Source organism: Salvelinus fontinalis, chromosome 5 (assembly GCF_029448725.1).
Source record: "Salvelinus fontinalis isolate EN_2023a chromosome 5, ASM2944872v1, whole genome shotgun sequence".
In the NCBI taxonomy this organism is placed as follows: Eukaryota; Metazoa; Chordata; class Actinopteri; order Salmoniformes; family Salmonidae; genus Salvelinus; species Salvelinus fontinalis.
Window position 1 is genome coordinate 19,872,387 of NC_074669.1, and position 24,708 is coordinate 19,897,094.

Here is a 24,708-nt window from a genome sequence, read left to right on the forward strand (position 1 = left end):
CTGTTCACAACGTTGACATCAGCAAACCGCTCTCCCACATGACGCCATACTTCTGTCCGGTACAGTTAACCAGGATTCATCCGTGAAGAGCACACTTCTCCAGCGTACCAGTGGGCATCAAAGGTGTACATTTGCCCACTGAAATCTGTTACAACACCGAACTGCAGTCAGGTCAAGACCCTGGTGAGGACGACAAGCATGCAGATGAGCTTCCCTGAGATGGTTTGACAGTTTGTGCAGAAATTCTTTGGTTGTACGAACCCACAGTTTAATCAGTTGTCCGGGTGGCTGATCTCAGACCATCCCGCAGGTGAAGAAGCCGGAAGTGGAGGTCCTGGGCTAGCACGGTTACACGTGGTCTGCGGTTGTGAGGCCGGTTGGACGTACGGCCAAATTCTATAAAACCACGTTGGCGCAGCTTATGGTAGCGAAAGTAACATTAAATTAAATTGTGTTGTGTGACAACTGCACATTTTAGAGTGACCTTTTATTGTAACCAGCACAAGGTGCACGTGTGAAATGACCATGCTGTTTAATCAGTTTCTTGATATGCCACACCTGTCAGGTAGATGGATTATCTTGTCATAGGAAAAATGTTCACTTACAGGGATGTAAACAGATTTGTGCACAACAATGAGAAATAATATTTGTGTGCGTATGGAACATTTCTAGGATCTTTTATTTCAGCTAAGGAAACATGGGACCAACTTTTTACATGCTGCGTTTATATTTTTGTTCTGTGTAGGTGGCGTCGTCAAAGTAGTGTAAAGAGGCTCTAAATCAGCTCACTATCTCCGCACAAAATGTTCATGTTTCCTTGGACTGTAAGGTTCACATCTTTACATCAGTCATGCGTGAGATCTTGAGAGACTGCTGCCACCCCACCCCAGTGAGCAGCCAACAAGCTCTCCAGGTGTGCTTTAGTCAATCACGTGGAATAGGAACCGAACGCTACTCACACAAAACACACTTTCTGTGCAGACGTGTTGAATGGAAAATTGAATTTCTCCGGATATTCTCTTGTTTTGAATACACAGAGCTTATGAAGAAGTCGGATGACTGCACGATAACCTTCACTGGTAATATGCTGAATAATGCGTTCAATTCCATTTTTGATCAGTACAGCACCATACGATGCATTAAAATAGACGAGATGTGGTATGAAAGTGGGCAGTCAAAACACAAAACATAGAATCAAAAGCAAAACAAACATAGATAACAATCTGAAAGATGTCGTTTGAGTACATTTATTCATAAATAAGTTCAATATTTGCTGTGTATGAGGTTCAGTGTCCATGTGGTATTTCAGAGACATTTCCCATGGGTGACAATTGGCATGTTTTCAGCAGATCTGGCCTTATGCATAATAATTAATACCTAAACTTAGAGGACTGTGATAATACAGAGGCAACCTAACTGGCTCATTTTACGCTATGAGGCCCTAGAAATTAGGATACCTTCTTAATAGTTAGTCACTGCGACTCATGCCCATCATCAGTGACTCAGGATTAACCTAAGAGTTTCAAGTGTTAGTCACAGTGAAATTCATTTCTTGCAAGCTCCAAACCCAACAAAGCAATAACTATTATCAATGTAGCAAAAAAAATAACATTAGGCAGAACAAAAACATACGAGAAATAAAAATAAGAACACGAGAAGTAAGACGCTATTATACAGGGTCAGATCAAATACCATATTTACAATGAGCAGGGATACTGGTGCAGAGATGAGTGCGTGAGAACGTGGGGAAAACAGCTCCAGATGTTGCTTGCCTTTAATCTGCAATAAAAAGGCTCAGCTGGGAGCAAAAAGCAAGAAGCAAAGGGAGAAAGGGTACAGAATGAGGGAAGGAATATCCTTAAAGGAAATAAAAAAGGAGTGAGGTCAGTGTCTGAGCCTCACCCCCGGTCTTTCGTAAACGCCTCCTACCAGGGGGTGGGCTTAGCCCTGAAGTCTAGTGGAAGGAAAATCTAGGCCTGCCGTGGAGCAAGAGGCTGCTGCTGTGCCCCAATCAAACCTCCATCTGGCTACCGGCCAGGCCCTCACTCCTCCTCCATCCTCCCCCACAGCAGACACATCACACCTGGGCCGCTACCTCATTCTCCCCCTTGACTAGGAGAGGAGGAGAGCAAGGCCAGGGAGAGGCCAGCCTGGCTTTGGGGTCAAGAGTGGAGGGCTTGAGAGTGTAGTTGGGTAATGCTAAGCACAAGGAGTCACATACTGGAACAGCCACAGCCTAGGTGGAAATAAGGAGTTGGAATCTGCTGTGAATCAGAAACTAACTGTTGTAAAGTTACGGAGGAGAGATAAAGTTGTTGTCATGTTGATAAGACAACTCCCTCAGCCTTAGGTAAATAGATATGGTCTCCCAGGCAACGCAGACTTCATGTGAGCTTCATTTCGAACTGACCCTCCATTGAGGCAGATTAGTTAAGATTGCCCAATTGGGGCCTCATACTGCAAACACAAGTGCTTTTGTTAGCGCACATCCCCCTTCCCGATGAAGAGGGGCTTGAGTTAAAGAGAAGGTGGTGCGGAGTTGGCGACTGAATATTATCCACTTCTCAGACTCTCTAATATTCAGTCTGTTCTCCAGTAGTGGATTCCTGAGATGTGATGAGGGCATATACTTAGACATACCTGGCTTTGTTAGCTTCTTTAGTGACATCCCAGGCCCATGTGATGAAGTTCTGGCTCAGATAGGACACTATGGAGTCTGCACACATCATCTGGGAGCAGAAGACGTTGCCGAGCACACTCTCGTCGTTGTGAAGGTAGATTGCCAGCAGTTTTCTCTGTGGAAACGGACAGCAGAGGTATTTCATTAGAGGTGTGAGGATTTAGAAGCCAATGAGTTAATGACCAGCCAGACCCTGAAACACAGAGGCTTCACCCAACACAGCACTGGGAAGGGGAGACAAGTGTCCTTGCTCAGAGTCCCGTTATATTATCATTGAAGGGAGAGGTTTTAATACAGCTTTCGCGCGTCGTTCGACAGGAGACGGCGAGTAAAGAGACTGCTTTCACAGACAACAAGGCCAAACCAGTCAAACGCAAAACACATAAAATCAAATGAACAGGGAGTAAATAAAACTTCCTTTGAGGCGGCCAATGAGAAAACAAAAACAGAGAAATCACTTTATTTTACACCAAATGCCATTGGCCTTCTCAGGTTAACAGCAGGAGCGGACAATATTGACAATGCTCTAAATCCATGGATAGACACCATATGAGCCACAGATTCTCAAGACTCACTGACAACTCATTAAAAAACAAACACAGCCACAAACAAAAGGTTCTCTTGGATGATGTAGGAAATAAAGCCCTCTAAATTACAGAACACTCACTCAAATTTCTTTCTAACCCCCTATGTTCCTTACAACACTCGAAGGAGCTAAATTCTCAGGAGCTGCTGTATATACAAAAAGCAAAATCCACACAGGCAGAAAAGTGAGGGAAAGTAAAAAGAAAGTTGTGCTATATTGTGGCCTGTGTAGAAAAGGAGTGGGAGAGCACTGCTGTGTTTGCTCAGCGATTAGAGGTTTAGAATAAGCTCCCTGGTTCCTGGCGGGAAGGAGCTTGGGGCTAATTCAGTGGCCCAATTGAACGCCCTGAAAAGATTAAACACTCATGCTGAGAAGACAAGCAAATGCAGCCTTGAGTTTTTTTTTTCTTCTCACAAAAGACGAAATGAGACACGCACACACTCATTATCTTATACATACGTGCACATAGGCGCATGGACAGGCACACACACTCGTCCCTCTGCAACTTATAGAAAGTGCTAAGTCTCCGGAGAACATTTTCACAAACCGTAGTTTCAAAAACATACATTATGTAAAGAAAAGGGAAAAGCCCTCTTCTCTAATAACACCCAATCACAAACTTCATCGTTTTACTTAAACGGTCTTCTCTAACTGTTCCCCATCTTCTTTCACGTTTCATCTTTTGTAGTGCATTTCTAAGCAGGGACAAATCGCCTGTAAAACTAAATTACTAGGTTCAACCCGAGCTAGAAAGTGACCCAAAAGCCGCTGGTGTGAATCATCCCACCTGTTCACCATACAGAGAAGGGGAAGAGGAGGAGAGTGAAGAAGCTTGAGAAAACCGATCCGTTCTGTGAGCCAGAGTGTAGGGATTTTCACACAGCACCCTGTCAGTGTTCACTCTGTCTGTTCCTCTTCTAGTGTAGACTAGAGCCATGTGAACCAGGTAGCCGTTGGCCAGGAGCTGGCAAGCAGAATGGGCTCAGCTCACATACGGCTGTTTTTTTGTGTCCGGCCTGGACCATATGATTATCTGCAACATGAGTAGGAATTCTCCCACACAGGTGCTCCACTGGGGGCTGAATAGAGTGACAACTGGCAGATGAAGACCAGTCTGAGAACAAAATGTAGAACCTAACTCATCTTTAACCACGTCACAGACACGGATTGTTATGAGAATGCAACACGACACCAGTGGAAAAAAAGCCATTTGTTTTGTTTTACAAATGAGTTTCTGTAGTATGGGTCATTAGAGGATAAGGTAAAAATACACCTGCCTGATAACTGTGGCCCTTGATAAACACACTACCGTATCTCATTTGTGACAGCCAGCCAGTTTATGTACTTGTGTTGTGGGAGGACATTTTTAATTATATCCAGTGTTGAGGAGCGGAGGAAACGGGTGAAAGTGATCATCCACAGCAGCCTCAAGAAAAGCAAACACTTCAAAATGAAGACCTCAAATTACTGCTCCCCTGACCCCACACACTGAGAACACACATTCAGATCAACGCTTTAACAGATGGTAGGTACATGATTGAACCGATTGAAAACACAGGATTTTTGTATTAATAGCTATATATAGTCTAACCACTTCTGATTTTATGTTTTTTGTTTTTATTTAGGCGCAATAACTAGTCAAATATGGAGTGAATACAAAACAATAGCATTCAATTGTAGAATTGCATTAAAATAATAGTCTTTACACAGTTGAAACTAATAGTCTAAATATTCAGCTGGGCTTCAGTTCACCTGACTGGAACTGTTCTAGTAGAAGCCAATTAAAATATTAAAAGCCACTACAATGATTACTTTCACCAGAGCAGGGAGGGATGGATGAAAATATGTTTATCCATTTCCCTACCTGGTATCGATTTCTCCTCTCTCCCCCTCATTGCTCTTTTGCTAAACTACGGGGGATTTAAGAGGATACTTGAGTGTGATAAAACCCTCACCCCGGCACTGCTATGAATTTTGATGCGTGTCTTTGTGTGAGTGAGAGCAGGGTTACTCCGATTAACCACACCGTTAAGGGGATTTAAGAAGAGCCTTGGCAGTGATGGGTGGCCTGTCTGAAGAGCCTTACTGCTGATCCCCTGGAGGGCTCAGCAGCCCAAAGCATTTTCATTAAGGCTGTATTGAGGCGCATCTCCCCCTCCAGAAACACTTCATCAAATGTAGTGTTTTACTTAGTGATTAGCCCGCCAGCCTTTGAGACTGAGCAAAATCTCTCCACTGCCTCCCTTCTCCTGAAATGTGCACCATTCCAATATCCACTTAATGAACAACTAGTTGCAATGACAAGAAGGGAGTGATTTAGACCAATTTTGTCAAGAGGACGATGGTGGTGGTTGGGGAAGGGAGGTTTCAGTATAGTTGACAGCCAATGGTCACATCAGTGGGAGTCAAATGTGTGTGCGTTTCTCCAGTCTCATCTCCTCCAGGCCTACAGGCAGAGAGCTGGGGGTCAGCTGCATGTGTCCCTTCATATTGGTTTATTTTCATTGACACAATGTACAGTCTCCGGCTGCACCACAGAGAGGATATCCACAGCGAGTGGGCCATATTGCACTGGCTTAGCGAAGAGGATATCAGCTGGGAGACAGGCAAGACGCCAACCGAGCCTCTGCCACATGGTCCAAAACCCCCCAAACATCTTGCTGTGTTCTCCCATTCTAATAAGACAGTAATCCACACAAGCTGTCAGTTGATACAACCCTCGTTAAAAGGACAAAGCAGAAATATGAAGAAAAATTGTGGGCTAAAAATAAAGCGGCAGCTGTCGTGAAACAAATTTTATGAGCTTTATGAGAGGAATCAAATGGTGGCTCTTTTTGAACAAACACTCCAACTTTTTATTTCAAAAACCTTCCAAACATGTAAAAAAAAAAAAAAAAGCATTGACAACAGTCATATAGTATCATGTCCTGTAAACCTGTAAATCATACTACCGAGACAGGCTCCTCCTGTATTGTTACTTACATCTCTGGGTTTGCCATAGAAGGCCTCTTGAGATGCAGCCTCCAAAGTCCCAATGAAGAACACTGGATGACATTCTCCATACCTGCAGCAAACACAAAAAGGAGATCGATCAATAAGCAAGAATGCATAAACTTCCACATCTTTTGAGAAGCATAGACCCCTTTCGATGCTAACAATAAAACAATACTAAAAACCTACCTTGTGGTAAATTCAGCAGTAAAGTGCAGTAAGGCATCAACTTCATTTTCAGTGTTCTCTGGCACTGCAGAGAGTAAAAAGCATTAGCTTAATAACAGATTGATAAACAATAAATCAAGCTTTTTGAATCGAGTGGAAGCATCACACTCAGTGAGGTACGTACTCAAGGGGGCTTTCCGACATCCTGTAGAAGTCCCCATTCCGAACATCTCTGATTCGTCCACTCCAAATTCAGATGCATCCTCAAAGTCATCCCCTTCGCTGTCACTTACCATGTGAACATCTGCGCACTGTACAAACACATTCACTTCAGTATTGTTGACCTATCAAAACACAATAGAAAATGTAAAAGCAGGCCAAATAAACTGTGTGTGTGTGTGTGTGTGTGTGTGTGTGTGTGTGTGTGTGTGTGTGTGTGTGTGTGTGTGTGTCTCTCTCTCTACCTCTTCTGTTGGCTCCTGGGTGTTGGCTGGTGAGGACCTTCGACACACACCGAGGTGATGGCAGGGGTAGCTGATTCCAGAGGCAGCTAGTGTCATCTAGGGATAGAAATCACTGAGATCAGAAAAAAAAGTTTGACAACAAAAAATCTGAATGAACTTTATCTATTCATTCCAATTTTAACCTTTAAAATACACGAACAAAAATAAAACGCAACATGTAAAGTGTAATTATTTTTTATTTTTTTAAACATAAATATTCCATGCGCACAAAAAGCTTCTCTTAAACTTTTCGCACACATTTGTTTACATCCCTGTTAGTGAACATTTCTCCTTTGCCAAGATGTCCATCCACCTGACATAAAGATGTTTAAACAGCATGTTCATTACACAGGTGCACCTTGTGCTGGGGACAATAGAATGCCCTATAAAATGTGCAGTTTCGTAACACAATGCCACAGATTTCTGAAGTTGAGGGTGCAATTTGCCTGATTTCCTTATATGAACTGTAATTAAGTCAAATCTTTGAAATTGTTGCATGTTGCGTTTATACAATACATGACCAAAAGTATGTGTACACCTGCTCGTCGAACGTCTCATTACAAAATCATGACCTGCTATAACAGCCTCCAGGTATCTGGTAAGGCTTTCCGCTAGATGTTGGAACATTGCTGTAGCGAAATACTTCCATTCACTAGTGCATTAGTGAGGTCGGACATTGATTTTGGGCAATTAGGACTGGCTTGCAATTGGCGTTCCAATTCATCCATATGTTTTTCGATGGGGTTGATGACAGGGCTCTGTAAAGGCCAGTCAAGTTCTTCCACACCGATCTCAACAAACCATTATTAAAATAAAATAAAAACAATGTAAACCTTTAACTAGGCAAGTCAGTTAAGAGCAAATTCTTATTTACAATGATGGCCTACCGGGGAACAGTGGGTTAACTGCCTTGTTCAGAGGCAAAACGACAGATTTTTACCTTGTCAGCTCGGGGATTTGGTTACTGGCCAAACGCTCTAACCACTAGGCTACCTGCCGCCCCAAAAGGCCGTTCCCATACCCGGAGTTGAACCCAGGCCGCCTGTGTGAAAACCAGGAATACTAACCGGTATGGACCGTGCTTTGTGCACAGGGGGGATTGTCATGCTGAAACAGGAAAGGGTTTTCCCCAAAATGTTGCCACAAAGTTGGAAGCACAGAATCATCTAGAAATTCATTGTATGCTGTAGCATTAAGATTTCCCTTCACTGGAAATAAGGGGCCTAGCCTGAACCACAAAAAACAGCCACAGAACATTATTCCTCCTCCACCAAACTTTAAAGTTAGCACTATGCATTCGGGCAGGTAGCGTTCTTCTGGCATCCGCCAAACACAGATTTATCCATCAGACTATCAGATGGTGAAGCGTGATTCATCACTCCAGGGAATGCGTTTCCACTGCTCCAGAGTCCAATGGTGGCAAGCTTTACACCACTCCAGCCAACGCTTGGCACTGCGCATGGTGATCGTAGGCTTGTGTGTGGCTGCTCGGCCATACAAATCCCTTTTCCGAAGCTCCTGACGAAGAGTTATTGTCCTCATGTTGCTTCCAGAGGCAGTTTGGAACTTGGTAGTGAGATTTTACGAACTGACTTGTTGGAAAGGTGGCATCCTATGCCACGTTAAAAGTCACTGAGCTCTTCAGTAAGGCCATTCTACTGCCAATGTTTGTCTATGGAGATTGCATGGCCATGCACTCGGTTTTATACAGCTGTCAGCAACGGTGTGGCTGAAATAGCAGAATCCACTAAGGGGTGTCCACATACTTTATTTATTTCAGTATAAATACAGTGGGGTCCGAAATGATTGACACCGTTGACAAAAAGGAGAAAAATGGCTGTATAAAATAAACAATTCAAATACTGAGACAATGCAAATAGTATGGGTAACCATTTGATTATGGCTTGGGGGTAGAAGCCTCATGGATCTAGACTTGGCGCTCCGGTACCGCTTGCAGTGAGGTAGCAGAGCGAACAGTCCGACTAGGGTGGCTGAAGTCTTTGACAATTGTTAAAGCCATCCTCTGACACCGCCTGGTATAGAGGTCCTGGATGGCAGTGATGTACTGGGCCGTACGCACTACCCTTTGTAGTGCCTTGCAGTTGGAGGCCAAGCAGTTGCCATACCAGGCAGTGATGCAACCAGTCAGGATGCTCTCGCTGGTGCAGCTGTAGAACCTTTTGAAGATCTGAGGACCCATGCCAAATCTTTTCAGTCTCCTGAAGGGCTTTGTCGTGCCCTCTTCACGACTGTCTTAGTGTGTTTGGACCATGATATTTGGACCAGGCCTGCTGGAGGTCATTTTGCAGGGCTCTGGCAGTGCACCTCCTGGCACAAAGGCGGAGGTAGCGGTCCTGCTGCTGGGTTGTTGCCCTCCTACGGCCTCCTCCACGTCTCCTGATGTACTGGCCTGTCTCCTGGTAGCGCCTCCATGCTCTGGACACTACGCTGACAGACAAAGCAAACCTTTTTGCCACAGCTCGCATTGATGTGCCATCCTGGATGAACTGCACTACCTGAGCCACTTGTGTGGGTTGTAGACTCCGTCTTATGCTACCACTAGAGTGAGAGCACCGCCAGCATTCAAAAGTGACCAAAACATCAGCCAGGAAGCATAGGAACTGAGAAGTGGTGTGTGGTCACCACCTGCAGAATCACTCCTTTATTGGGGATGTCTTGCTAATTGCCTATAATTTCCACCTTTTGTCTATTCCATTTGCACAACAGCATTTGAAATTTATTGTCAGTGTTGCTTCCTAATTGGACAGTTTGATTTCACAGAAGTGTGATTGACTTGGAGTTACATTGTGTTGTTTAAGTGTTCCCTTTATTTTTTTGAGCAGTGTATATATTCATGGTTTATGGACAACCTTCTAACTATAGACACTGTAAATGTCACCTACCACAGCGGAGGGACTCGTTAAAGACTGTCTATACGGCTGAACCCCAAGGGATAGGGTAGAGGCTAAGGAAAGTGATGGGACCCCAGTACCCATGTGTTGTCCCGATCTAAGAATTTTGACTTCGATACCTATACCAGGTTTAGTATCACGATATGCGATACCATCCGGATGCTCAATACCAAAATGATACCACGGCCCCAAAAATAATATTAGCCAGTCACAGAATGGCACTTGATCCAGACAGATCTTGAGTTCAATATCATCAAGATTTTGCATCAAGATGCATTATTAATGAATCAATTATACAGTAAATTGACAGTTAACAAATCTAAATGCATAACAGTAATAATTTATTTCAATGGTAAATCTCTACTGATAAACTGGGTAAATCAAGATGTAGCCAAGGCCTATTCATAATACAGGTGAATGTATATTCAATAGGAGTGTGTGCATGCATTGATTTATTGAGCTTGTTTTGGCTGATTTCATTGGGCTACATTTGGGACTTATTTTATTGATCAACAACATTTGCAAGAAGAAGCAATCTCTCCCTTTATAAAAATGTGTGCAGTCTAAGACCTATGACATCATTCACACACAGTCAGTTCGAGGCTAGAGCAAAGATTATCTTGACAGAGATGAGGCGGGGAGAGGAAATGAATAAATCACTTTTTTGTGACAATAAGCAATATTTAGTGTTACGGTTTGCATATCACAAACAATAATTAATGTTAGCTTCAGCTGTAAGGTAGCAAGGAAAGTTACCAGGTTGCTTCCAGCTTTGTAGGCTATCTTCTTGCATTGTAAACAGGGCCGGGTTAAAGCAGGGGCTTACCAGGGCTGAAGCCCCTGGGCCCAGGCCCGTGGGAGGACCAAGAGGCAGCACAAAAAAACAAGTACAAAAACCTTATAAAAGTCAATATAAACTATATATATTATCTATATAAAAATGTGTGCGGTCTCATTAAGACGCACAATGTCATTCACACAGAGTCAGTTCAATTCACCTGGTCAGTCTTTGTCATGGAAAGAGCAGGTGTTTGCTCCAAATGTTTGCACCATGCCAAAAAAAAAATCCTCTAGTGTGGAAATTGTAAAAACGCCTCCGCTCAACTGTAGCCTATGACACATGGCAAACGTTATGATGGCTTTATTATAAAGGGGCTTCTTCTTCAAAAGTATATTCACCACGCATCGAATTGCATCTTGGTGCACAGATTTGTTTACAGAAAATGACGGTGTGCCAGATCGGGGGGCATGAGACCTATTAAGAAAACAAAGACCCGGGGCCTATGATTTCTTAATCCGGCTCGGATTGTAAAGTTTCTAGACCGTAACGAACATTGTTTTGTGAACAGTAACTAACAATTTAAACAAATCTACATGCCATGTTGCATTATTTAAGTGTGTTAACTTCTATGCAGCAAACTTCTATGCAGCAGACTCCCAGTGCAGTGGTTTCTCAGGACAGGCTAGAGGTAGCAGTAAGTGGAGCAGGCACGGTGCGTTACAATAAGGGGAATTCGGCTGCGCTGATTGACTTGATCCTCTCTCAAAATCAGTAGACGACGTGAAACACATGACAGAAGTACCGAAAGTAACAAATTGGAAAACCAAACCGTTTTTTGTGTTCAAGTATCAAAAAGGTACAGAAGTTTCAGTATACTGTGCAACACTAGCAGCCATATTTTTACCTGTGTTGCTCACTAACCCACCCTCTGATAAAGGGATGATCACAGTAATAAATCAATACTGCATGTGTTAAAAGGCTTTCATTTTTAAGTATGACAGTCTAAAACAGAGGTGAGCGCATGTAAGACAGATCTGAATCTGACCACAACAAAAACCCATCACTGACAATATCAAATATCATAAATAAAAGCATTATCAGAAACAATCGCTACTCAGCAATACTGTGTTTTAGTTTGTTCATAATCAACATTAGCAAAACAAGTCATCACTCATCGACTGTAGTTCATTAATACTGTAAAAATGTATTGACCTACTCATTCACCTCTTGAGAAACTTGTGGCATTAACTGGAGGTTTAAACAGAATGCTGTGATTGACACACTGACAGATAAAAGGGAGAGTCCCTGGCAGTCAACAGCAGGGGGTAGCAATCTTTGCTATTGTCAGGTGCTATAGCCAACAAAGACCAGCTGGTAATTGTTGAATCAGGAGCCAATTCCATGCAACGGCAATTGAGTTTCAAAAGCAGAGTGACTGCTGGAGTTTTCCCACATCTCTTTTAAAGTAATTCAGCCAGAAAATAGCGTAACCGTTAGTCCTTGGCCACCACATGCTTTTCTGGCTTATAAAAACAACATACCAAAATATCATAGAGAGCCATCAGTCATTTGAGAATTTACTGTTAATTACTTCTGGCGCTAGAAATAAGGTTCTCTTGACCATTGTACTTCAAATTCCCACTCGCTAAACGGCTAAGCAAAAAACACCAGAAACACAGAATTCCCTTGACAAATAAATCATGAGCAATATCCTGCCATGGTCCATACCCATTTCCCTGCTGTGCAGCACAGGGCCAGGGGAAGAAGCAGTCAAAGTCATTCATCTTCTAGTCATGGCCTTCCTATGTGGCCTTGTGAGTTCCACGGCCCACACATACTGACATGACAGATAGTGTTTGTCTTTCACAACTAATTAAAAGCAAAATGTACATTATAGAAGAGGCCTAGGCTGAGACAACTAAAGAGCACTGGAACACCTAGGAAGAAAACTTAGCATAATTGCCTTAAATTGTTCATGTAACAAAAATCTACCCACACTAATTCTTTAGCGGGTTAAATATCCTTGTATAATCAAAAAAAGCGTTATCTGTCACATGCTTCCTAAACTACAGGTGTAGACTTACAGTGAAACGCTTACTTACGCATCCGTTTCCAACAATATGGAGTTAAAGATAAAAATTACAACAACAAAAAAATAAACAGTGACACGAGGAATAAATATACAGTAAATAACTAATAACGAGTAAAAATAACAAGCTATATACAGGGAGTACCAGTACTGAGTCGATGTGCAGGGGTACAAGGTAATGGAGGTAGCTATATACATATAGGTAAGGGTGAAAGTATATATATATATATATATAGTGCCAGGGTAAGTACAATTTTACTTGAATAAATCACATGATTTGTAAACAAGTGTACACTAACAGTGACATGCTTACTTAGGGGCCCTTCCCAACAATGCAGAAAGAAAGTAAATAGAGAAATAGAAAAGTAATAACAGTCTATACACATAAGTAATAAGTACACAAAGGATAACTATAACTTTGCTATATACATAGGGTACCAGTACCAATGTGCAGGGATGCGAGGTAATTGAGGGAAATATGCACATATAACTAGAAATAAAGTGACTAGGCAACAGGATAGATAACAAACAGTAGCAGCAGCATATGTGATTAGTCAAGAGAGTTATTGCCATTTGGCTAACTATTTCGCAGTCTTTTGGCTTGGGGGTAAAAGCTGTTCAGGGTCCTGTTGGTTCAGGGTCCTGCGGTAGCAGAGAGAAAAGTCTATGGCCTGGGTGGCTGGAGTCTGACAACTTGTGCCTGGTATGAAGGTTCTGGATGGCAGGGAGCTAGGCCCCAGTTGCCGTATCAGGCGGTGATGCAAGAAGCTGTTTTCAGTCATAGGAAATGGTGGAGACATTATGTAGCCATGTTGATTTTATTAATTTATAAAAGGAATTGGATGGAAATATTCTAGACTGTAAATTGAGTCAGGTTGCACACTTTGTTGGTTTGAAAGAGCACATTTCCAAACAGTGGACCATAGAAAGCAAAGTGCTGTAAAAAAAAAAGATTGACACAGGGATTTGAGAGGCTGACCCATTAAGCAGGACAGCGACGAGGGCTTTGAGATGTGAAGGAATGCCATGCTCTTTTCCTCTAGCCTCGACAATCGAGTGGCAATCAAACGTGAGAATTTAACAGCGGCCGAGTGGACCCTCTTGACAAGAGGCTTTCCTCCTCCGAGGCCCTAATATGTGTAGAAATAAAGTTGATCACTTCCCCAGTCAATGGGGGACCTTGAGGGGAGGGATGACATGTGTGCCCCAAAAAAGGAATAAAAGTTGAGCGCTCACCCAAGCCAAGCTTTGACCCTGTGCCTTCCACTGATGCTTTGGGACAAGTGCAGCTCCACAGCTCTGTGACGGAACGCCACAAGGCATAGGGGAGAGGTTAACCCCCCCATACTGACCTTCTCTTCCATCCTTACACAATGAACAAGCTCCTCTTTTTTGGATTCTTTTAATTAACACTTGCATTGAAGCTTCTAAGCATTGGGGAGCGATGCAGGGAAATAATTCTCTCAGCCCCCCTCGCTGGCTCTCTTTCTTTCCCTCTCTCCCTCTTTCTCTTATTCTCTTTCTGTTTCTTTTTTTCAGGCAGTGTTTGGATTAGGTCTCTGGCTGTGAGTGAGATAATTACCACTGACAGCTGCACTGACGGCACCCAGAGCCCCAATAGCACCTTGTTCAACAACTCTTTGATGAAGGGGGACAACAGAGCCTGAGAAAGAGAAAATAAAGACGGAGGAGAAGAGAAGAAAAGAATAAAGAAGCCCCACCCTAAACACCTGTTGGTCCCTTTTCAGGTTCCTCCTTGCTGCTGCAGATATGTCACTCCTGATTAGGATCAGGGGTCCTGCACCAAGTGTGTGAGGTTCACACAGGCAACTCTGATCACCGGCTTCTCCACAGAGAGTCACAGTGGGAAAGGAATGCCGGTCTGCTGCTGGATCAACAGCGGGGTGTTTTACCACCATGTAGCCCTGGCACAATTATCGTATACCCGACAATCATGGACAATAACCGTGAACTCAAATAAATCGTCAAACTTCTGAATACTTTCATTTTAGGAGAAGGTGCATTTCAAGCTCAAAACATAACAAAAACAATTGGCAACTGTGGCCATTTGCCAAATTCCATAATTGTCACATGCCTACCACTATGCTCACAGACTAGGGGATCCAAGAAGTGTCCAAGCTAATGAGGAACACTGTGGATGATTTTTTTATTTTTATGTATTAGAGCAATCAATGCAGGGGTGAAAGTAAATGAAATTTCTTCCCGGCACGGGACCTGTATGTGTGCATGAACATGCACCAAAAAAAAATGTAGGCCTTTGGGCCTTATCATAGAAATACATATAGAATCACTATTAATTCCATAGGATCTGTGTGGGCCTAGTCGTAAAGATTTTACATTTAACTTCTACAACTTATTTACCTTTTATTGTGGCAAACACAACCAGTAATGTTCTCTTCCAAATGTGAAATAATCACTTCGAAACGGCTCCTTTACTAGGCTACCCGTGCACATTTCATCCTCTAAAACAGTGGTGAATAAAAGACATCTGTAACACAAAAAACCAAAAAGTGTAATGACATTTGGAAAATGTCATTAGGCCAGAATGTATGCGTATACTGCTGTCCGCGCGCGTGTTGTCGGCCACCCATCTCTACCTTCGCAATATGTGGAGCATAAGCTGTACCACCTGTTATCAAGTTCATTCACTAATTTTTCGTGCCTCTGACATACACTAATGACAAATAATTGTGTAATAGCCTACAGTTTTTGACATTTTGTTTGAATTATTGTGATAGCCGTACTGGTAAAACATGAGCCTAACCCCCCACTATCTATTTTGCAGGGACACGGTACCAGACCGCCTTACTTTTAGCCCTGACTCAAAGTAGCATTAGCAAATGTATTTGGTCATTAGAGGGCGATGGATAGAGACCGCCTACACAGTCTCTCCTCCATAGAGCTCATGTCCCCCACAGAGTCTAGGCCCACTGAATGTCACCTAAAGACAGCAATCACAGGGGGCTCTCTCTCAGCTTATCACTGAGCCCTGTCGCTACGGCAACCAGCAGGCCCCAATAAGCCTGCACGGGCCTGTCAACTAGAGAATCCATTAAAAGCCGGGAGACTCGGCGACGGGCGCGGAGCCCTCTGAGAATGGCTGCATTAATACATTAGCAAACACCATGAAACACTGGATAAATGTCAGCAATTATGGCAGCAGAGAAAACAAGAGAGTCTAATAAGGATGTCCCACTGTCTGTCAATCACTTCCAAAGGTGCAGGATCGCCCTGTCAATCAGAACGGCCAGAGCGCCTACCGCCTGCCTTGATTTCTCAGAGATGTGAAGGAAGGAAATTGTAATAAGAAGAAGGTCTCACAACAGACCAATCATCTTTCACACCAAGGGAGTCAATGGTCCTTTACCTCAAGGAACAACTGTTTCCTCATAAATGTGCCTTTATTGGTTTTTCATCCCAGCCAATCCCAAACATCTTTGGATTTGAGCATCAGCTTCATCATAATGTAAGGCACCATGGATATAGGCCTATACTGCCAAATGAGCATCACCCTCTCATTTCTGTGGCCAGGTTGCTTGCATTTCCCTTTACTCTCTGTGATTATATTTCACTTCCTTTCCATTTGAAATATCAAGTTACCTCACTGAATCACATTGCCAACCAAAACAAGATGTTTCTTCCTGCTCGGATTTTATTTTTATGTAGGCTAACCTTTTGTGGCGCTACACACAATGAAGGCACAGTACCAGGGATGCGAAGTACGGAAAGAAAAAAACAAATTTCTCCAAAAGTAAGCTCCTACCCGGTTTGCTTTAATGTACAAAAAAAAAAAGCAATCCAACAATCTTCAAAGATTACAATTTATGAGCGTTAAGCACAATTATAAAACAGAAGTAGGTAAAATAAGTCAATCAATTAGCTGCTAAATCTATAATTGGACAATTCAAAGCCTTATATTTTCAACATCCACAAGGATCTAAATGAAAGTGACTCAAAGGCTGTGTGGGTTGGAGTGGCTGGCAGAGGTGGTGCCCAGCGGAGCTTGTGAAATGAACTCCAGAGAGCTGCTCCAGCAGTGTACAGTACATGACTATGCCATCACCAATATAACGCCTGTAATCTAACAAACATGTAGATGTCGTTTATCTGTGACTGATTTTTCTCTCCCCACATTCACTTGAATGTAGACAGTCACGCAATAATTTCTGATATTGCAACGGGTCTTGAGTCTTTAATTTTAAAACGGCCGGGTGGTAATAAAACTTCTTGGTTTGAACAATATTGATCTCCAAATTGAATAAACGTCAATTTATTACACGTTAAAAGGGAATTCTGCCCCCCCCCCCCCCCCCCCACCACCACACACACAAAATAAGTGAGAGCATATGCTGAGAATAATGAAAGCAGAGCTGAGTAGTAGTCATCGATTCTGACTCCTTGAAAATGTAATTTGAAGCCATGTTTATTGGTACAAATCCCCAGAGATGAGGCGGGGTTAATGAGATATGCAATGAAACAGCCAGGCTGGCATGCAAGGGCTTTTCTGTGTAATGCTCAGAGAGACAGTTCAATAAGGGTCTGGAGAGGGCCATTATTGCAATCAAGGCTTTTAATATCTCTTCCCAGGAAACATGGGAGCAGAGCGCCACCTTAGCCAGGCTATGGCAAGGCATATGCCTATGACATACACCCACTTTCTATTCATCCCCAAGCTACCTTAGCACTTTGGTCAAGTCAAGGCTCATTGATAAGCAGCCTCAATCATATTCTGGGAAGTGAGAGATGGTGGGTTCAAAGGGCTGTGAAGTGATATTGTACACTTTACTGTGGTTCCTGATTGGACTTGATTTCTCAGCAAGAGTTATTGGTGCCCGTCTAATGAAAGAGATGGATAACAATTCAAATAAACAGTATACAAAACATTCTCTTTAACCAGGTGAATCCAGGTAAATAGAAAGACAAATTATTTAAGTGCCTTTAAACGGGGTATGGTAGGTGCCAGACGGTTTTTCATGCTCAACAGTTTCCCGTGTCTCAAGAATGGTCCACCACACAACTGTGGGAAGCATTGGAGTCAACATGGGCCAGCATCCCTGTGGAACGCTTTTGACACCTTGTCGAGTTCATACCCCAACAAATTCAGGCTGTTCGGAGGTCAAAAGGGAGTGCAACTCAATATTAGGTAGGTGTTCCTAATGTTTACTACAACGTCATTTGAGAGGTTGCCTTTGGCCACTGCGTTTAGCTTTAGGACACACAAAGAGCAAACAATTTGGAACAAAAAGGAAGTGGAACCTTTTGTCTCAGCCTTTCAGGAAAATACATGGTTGCAATGTAGGCCTATTTGCTTTCACAAGAGAGCAACCAAGCGAGTCCTAAAAGCTTCAGTAAAAACAAAAAAACGGTGCAGTTATTTTTCATTCAATATGTCAACTATAATTTTTGAATGTAGATGGGAAAAAAAGAGAGGGTTCCCATCTGAACTCTGTACTACTATATCTAAAACAGAAATGTCATTATATATTTTAATTATGACCCAGGCAAGCAAACCCAGTTTGGTGTAGTAAAGATGCCATAAAATATTGTAATAAGAACTTATACTTCAAAAAGCAAAGATAACATTTAAGGGACCAACAAAATGTGTGCACAACAGCACAGTTGCATAACCATCCATACAATTAGCATGGGAACATATAGGCCTAAGCTGTCAAAAACAAGAGGGGTGGGGGGTGGGGTTGGGGTTCCTCAGGTCTTCTTGTGAGGACCGCTTCTGAGCATTTTGACAAAGTTCAGCTGAATGGCTGGGAACCATGACCCCGGGCAGGAGAGGTCAGTGACACTCAATGATGTGAGCTTTAATGTCTACAGACAGAAGGACATGGGGGACAGTCTTTGACAACATAATTAGTTTCAACATCTGGGCAGATGGTTTCAGCATTGAACAGTTTCTCTCAATTGGGATTCACTACATATTGTAAAATAATAGGCTTTTGCCTAGCCTTCATGGAAAAACCTAACAGGGCCTTGAACCTTTAAATAATGACAGCTCAGCAGATAAAGACCTACATGTCAAATGGGCCTGTTAGAAGACCATCTTTGATGAGATATATTGTGAAATGAAAACACATTTTCCTCATGCATTTCAAGACTGCCAGTGAACAAGAGCTATAAAAAGGCAGAAGACAACAGTGTCGTTTCCAAGCCCAAGAGACAAGTTGGTGTGTTATTGTTCCTTACTGAATCAGATGCGGAAGCAGGCCAGCCCTCCCATTGTTGGTGTCGCACTGGGATGTTTGTCAGGTCTGAAACATTTCTCTTCACCTGAAAAAAAAATGACAATGGCAAATAATTATGATAATCATTTAAAGTTTATCAAACGTGAAGCAAACAAATGTTAAACTGCAAATAATCAGTAAGTAAGCTGTACCAGACTATAAAAACAGTAAACGCATCATGATAGACAAAACATCAGTGTGTGCTGACGGCATAGCTTTGACAGTTCCTTCCACACCTTCACAGGAGACCGAGAGATAGCCACACACTTTAGCATCACAGGGAATAACAAAGATGGCGGGAGGGCACAATGGACAGAGAAAGAGCCCCCATGTTATCTGCATTCTGCGGATGCCTCGCTTAATTCCCAACAACAACAGAACCACGCTCTGAAATTAACAGTATTTCTCTTCTCCCATTCATGCGCGGTGTATTTGCACTTAATAACATTCCGTGCTTTTAAACAGTTAGCAGCGTCCCCGAGCGACACGCTCAACCGTCCCTGGCCTGTTGGTTTAAAGCCCAACGCCAGCCTGATGTGCAGTGGCCAAGGGTGATCAAAGCAGGCGTCGTCTGAGCGTGTTGGGCGCTGGATTCTAGCGCATTACGCCAGCAGAATGCACTACCCTGCGGGGGCAGATACTGATGTTGAGCAAACTGGCCATTGTGGTGGAAAGCTCCCTCCACACACAGCCAAATCCTCCCTCTAACACTCAGAGGGAGATGTATCTTTGGTGAGACGGAAGGCTCGTGCCCATAGAGGTGGAAACTCCAAGAACGTTACAAAAACAGAGGATTCCAAGCAAAGCATGCAGCGCTCACTCTGGGCTATGGGGAGTGTGTGAACTCTCACTTTCAAAATGAGCCTCTATTACATTTTCAGACCGATCTGCTAATATCAAGTTGATCTAAAGCAAATTGCTAGTTAATGAGGTATAAGACAGAGCCCCAACATCTACTTCCATTTCAGAAATGATTGAGGAGCAAACATCCCTCAGGAGTGCTTTACCATATTTATTATTCTTTAAAAAAAAATTAACTGCAGACAAGTGTTTTTGTTGGGGTTGTCACCTGGTAAGAAGCAGACCGTCCTGAACCTGCATTGGTAAAAGTTTATACATAAGAACTGACATGGGATCATGATATTCAAAACTCATTCCCTCTTCTCTGAAGCAGGACGCAAGTCTAAAACACACATGCAGTGGGGTCAGGCTGGGTGGCCAGTGTTATTATAGAGTGTAATATCCATGTTTGACCAGCGGGCTACAGGGATTTCTCCTCCGAGTGCTGACCATCTGGCAGGCGTAAACACTAGCGCCCAGCCTGTAATGAAGCGTCTCCAGTCAGAGCTTAAAGCAGCCTCAGAGAAACAACAAACTAACGCCCATACAGAGGTCCTGATGACTGCAAGCAGGCCATGGCACCTTAACCAGACCAGCACAATCTCATACTCCTATACACTCAGTGTACAAAACATTAAGAACACATGCTCTTTCCATGACAGACTGACCAGGTGATGTTAGATCCACTTGTTAGATCCACTTCATAAATCAGTATAGATGAAGGGGAGGAGAACGGTTAAAGAAGGATTTTTAAGCCTTGAGACAATGGATTGTGTATGTGTGCCATTCAGTGGGTGAATGGGCAAGACAAGATTTGTGCCTTTGAACGGGGTATGGCAATAGGTACCAGGCGCACCAGTTTGTATCAAGAACTCAACGCTGCTGGGTTTTTCCACACAACCGTTTCTCGTGTGTATCAAGAATAGTCCACCACTCAAATCACATCCAGTCAACTTCACACTACTGTTGGAAACACTGGAGTCAACATGGACCAACATTCCTGTGGAACACTTGACACCTTGTAGAGTCCATGCACCAATGAACTGAGGCTGTTCCGAGGGCAAAAGGGTGTACAACTCAATATTAGGAAGGAGTTCCTGATGTTTTATACACTGAAAATGTTAACTCCAATATTTCAATCTCACAAAGTTCTGACTTGAGCATAGTAGACAGAACTTCAAGGAGAGACAAAAAAAAACAAGAATCTATAGTTTTATGATTAGCAAGCAACTGAAATTTGACATGAAAACAAAGTAATGTTTCAGCAAAACTACTATGAGTAAAATATGAGGGAAGTTGGGAAATTACTGAATGAATGATTAGGCTCATCCGGTTTGCTTATAACGACAATATTGGCTAATTCTCTCTGAAGCTGCCCTAAAATCAATATAAGACCAGGATAACTTTCGTTATTGACTATTATTTATACAAATTGTGCTCCAAAGGATTAACCGATACTCTAAATCTGCGGTCACCTTCATTCCTAGTCAATCACCAAACATTTCTGAAGGAAAGCCAACGATAAAAGCCCTCCCTTTTTTTCGTGTTGCGCTGTTGTCGGCAGGTGCACTTGATTCAGAAGCCCTGCGCAACATGTCGGCAGGTGCACTTGATTCAGAAGCACTGCGCAACATGTCGGCAGTGTTCACATTTTGAAATATTTCATGTCTGAAAACACAAACTCCGCCTACACGGCCGGGAGATCTGTGGCTAAATCTAGTATGCCTACTGCGCTGGCCAAACCATGTCACCACCATTGACTCCCGCAGACATTTCACCCACTATTGTGACCTCACCAACTGGAGTCACAGGTTCTCATAACTGTCCCTGAGGTCCTTTGATCTGACCATCCTGGTGAAATCCCTACGTGCCTAGCTACAGCTTCCACGATCCCGGCCACAGGGTTGTCAAAACATAAAACTCGCTTCACTCTACTTTCACTCACACTGCAGCCGCAATTTAATGAGTAGCCAAGTGTATCGATAGCTAAGGCATCAAATTAACATTTGGGTCCACCAGCCACTGTAGCAGGTAGATAAAAAAAATAAAAAATGTAAACAAAATCTACCAGCCACTTAGATTTTTTTACCAGCCAAAATACTTTTGGCCCACCATTTTATTTTTTGTGTGACCGGAGTCTTAACCAAAATATCACAGATGAGATAAAAATGTTTTTAAAAATTCACCTGCCTCTAAGGGCGGGAGGTTACCGTGGTAGCGCCACTCGAGTAGTGATGGGCATTCCGGCTCTTTCAGCGAGCTGGCTCGTTCGGCTCAACTCACCAAAAAGAGACGGCTCTTTTGGCTCCCAAACGGCTCTTTAATAAAACATATGTTTTGTATTTTTTCAAGTCAAACAGTTTGCCTATGATTGGTGTTAAAACAATTCTAATTAAATTAAAATAAATGAAATCATACCTCTACCTTAACCACAATGTGTTTATGAAAAAGGCTATAAAACATTTGCATTTAAAGTATAACTTTTTAATGTATATAAACAAAGTGCATATAAATCTAACCATTCAAAACTAATACAATCTGAACAGCATAGTAGAATATTGCACCATATCAAAGAAAAATTATTTGCAAAACTGCAGCGTCCAACTTAAAACATTAAACTGGTCCCTCTTTTCTCTCTTCTTTATTGCCATGTTATAACCAGCAGCACACAGCAATGCTGGCCATATTTTGCTTTTGTGAGAAATTTGCATTCAGAAATGCAAGCTGCCTCACTTGAGGGGCTGATGCGGTTTCTTCTCCCAGTAATTATTTGTCCTGTTTTCGAGAAGACCCTCTCAGAGGGAACGGATGTGGCCCCTATGCAGAGTCTCCCTGTCATGACTTTAGTAAGCCGTGCGTAGACCGAGGCCTTGTTCTTCCACCAGCTCAGAGGATCTGCAGATCCTATTTGGCTCCTCCAAATAGAATCGGACATCCATTATGGCATCTGCTGAGGGATTCCTTCGTGCTGCATCCCCAGTTGCTGTCTCGTCAAACAGCATCCAAACAGCAGACGTTTGTGGCACTACTGCTGGTGCTTCTGCTCCATCTGATCTCTCTTCTTCCTGTAGCCCTGGTGCCAGAGCCAGCTGGGACTGTCCCTCCCTGCTGCTGAGGTTATTCTTTGAAGAGCCTCAATCGCTCTGGCATCACTGCAGGCTAACTTCTTAAACCTGGGGTCAAGCGCAACAGTTTCTGATAGCACATGATTATATTCCATTCTGTGGAACTTTGTCCATTGATGAACATAGGTTGTCCATCAACTCTGTCACGTCCTGTGGTTACATTTGCTTCTCTCCGGCGACTGGCTGTGATTTGCTGCAAACCCTTACAAAGGGGTATAATTTTTGAGGCTGTCACAAAGCTGAAAAGTAAACAGTAACTTATTAGTTCAGGTTCATGTTTGTCTACTGATACTACCTTCTCATCTACTGCTCATATACATATGTAGTAATAGCTGCTTACTGTAGCGCTCTCCACTGATTTCCACAGTGACTTGCTCAAAGGGTTCCAGGACTCCGCACACCTCCATCACCTCCCATTCCTCCTGGGTCAGAGCATCAACAATGGCCAGGGTAGAGATCCTTTGACTCAAGAAACCGCTTCAACATATAAAATGCTGAATTCCATCTTGTCGTGCAGTCTTTAGGCCTTAGCTCAGGCATCCCCATCTGGCGTTGTGTAGACTTTAGTTTTTCAGCACCTACTGTGCTCCTGTGGAAGTATTCCACAGCTGCTTTCACTTTGTCCACAGTGGGCTTCATCACCTTCAGAGCATCTTACAAATCAGGTTGATTGTGTGGGCAAGGCATGGATGATGGGTCCATTTTACTTGCCATTCTCTGGCCACTCAACAGTTCCTCTGCCAAGTTCTCTGAGGTGTGTCTGTCGCTGAACTCAAAGCAGTCCAGAAGACAGCTAGACATTGAAAAATCTTCAATGAAGTGACATGTAACCGACATGTAAGAAGTGGTTACCCTTGATGTGCAGCAGTCAGCGGTAAGGCAAACTGCAGTAGCTTTTTGGACTCTTTCCCACACGGAAGCCTGTGTGCTCTCAAAAAGTTGTGGAATAAGTGATTTTGAAAGGGTTTTCCTGCTTGGAATTGTGTACATTGGATTTAGACTATTGCTATAATTTCTAAAACTTCTGTCCTCCACGATCGAAAATGGCTGGAAATCAGTGGCAATCATTTTAGCCAATGCAATATCAATTTGGCCTTGTTTTGCAACACACAGACTTTGGCATAAACTGGTCCATAGAAGACTGCGTTGCTGTGGGTCGCAGATTAGACATACTTGACTGAGTGGATACCTCTCCACGTGTGCAGGTGCTGGCTCCACCACCATCACTAGCAGGCCCGCTAGTTTGTCAAAGCTCCGCTACAGCTAGCTTCACAGTTGGGTGCACAGTTCGCATATGCCGGTGTAGCTTGTGCGTAGAACCGGCTTTATATGAGATTTTGATTTGGCAAATTCTACACTGTGCTCTAACATTGTCGACATCATTAAAATGCATCCAAATGCCACTGTGCTTCCGACTTTTTTTCCAGCTATTTTCACAGCTGTCCTTCCTCTCTCTCCTCGGCTGCTAAGCGTGTGGCTGTTAGTCTGAGCAGACAGTCAGAACGAATGTGCGCTTGAGCATTTAGGCCTATATTATTTTATTTATTTTTTCACACTTTGAAATAGTTAATTCAATTCATTTAAAATCTTTTGATTATTCATATATTTAAAAAATTGATTTTTAGAAATAGATTCGGCTCTTCTGATATGTGAGCCGGCTCCCAACGTTCACCTACAAGAGCCAGCTCTTAGAGCCGACTCGTTCGCAAACAACCCATCACTACACTCGAGTCATGTTGGTGCCTGTGAGATTGAGTCTGACTAGTAGAAGCGTTG

At 43.0% G+C, this 24,708-nt stretch overlaps 1 protein-coding gene across 2 annotated transcripts in view; it reads right to left on the minus strand.

The window, feature by feature from the left end:
* LOC129855271 (FAS-associated factor 1-like) overlaps nucleotides 1–24,708 on the minus strand; it is an 85,068-nt gene that overhangs the window by 29,011 nt on the left and 31,349 nt on the right. The window contains exons 8-13 of one of the 2 annotated variants that reach the window (XM_055922749.1): nucleotides 18,930–19,013; nucleotides 6,890–6,985; nucleotides 6,610–6,736; nucleotides 6,447–6,510; nucleotides 6,249–6,330; nucleotides 2,641–2,795 (exon numbers count right to left, since the gene is read on the minus strand). In XM_055922749.1, the coding sequence (XP_055778724.1) occupies nucleotides 2,641–2,795; nucleotides 6,249–6,330; nucleotides 6,447–6,510; nucleotides 6,610–6,736; nucleotides 6,890–6,985; nucleotides 18,930–19,013 (608 nt within the window). Of the gene's footprint in view, nucleotides 1–2,640; nucleotides 2,796–6,248; nucleotides 6,331–6,446; nucleotides 6,511–6,609; nucleotides 6,770–6,889; nucleotides 6,986–18,929; nucleotides 19,014–24,708 lie in introns of both variants that reach the window. The other variant, XM_055922748.1, reaches the window with a different exon arrangement.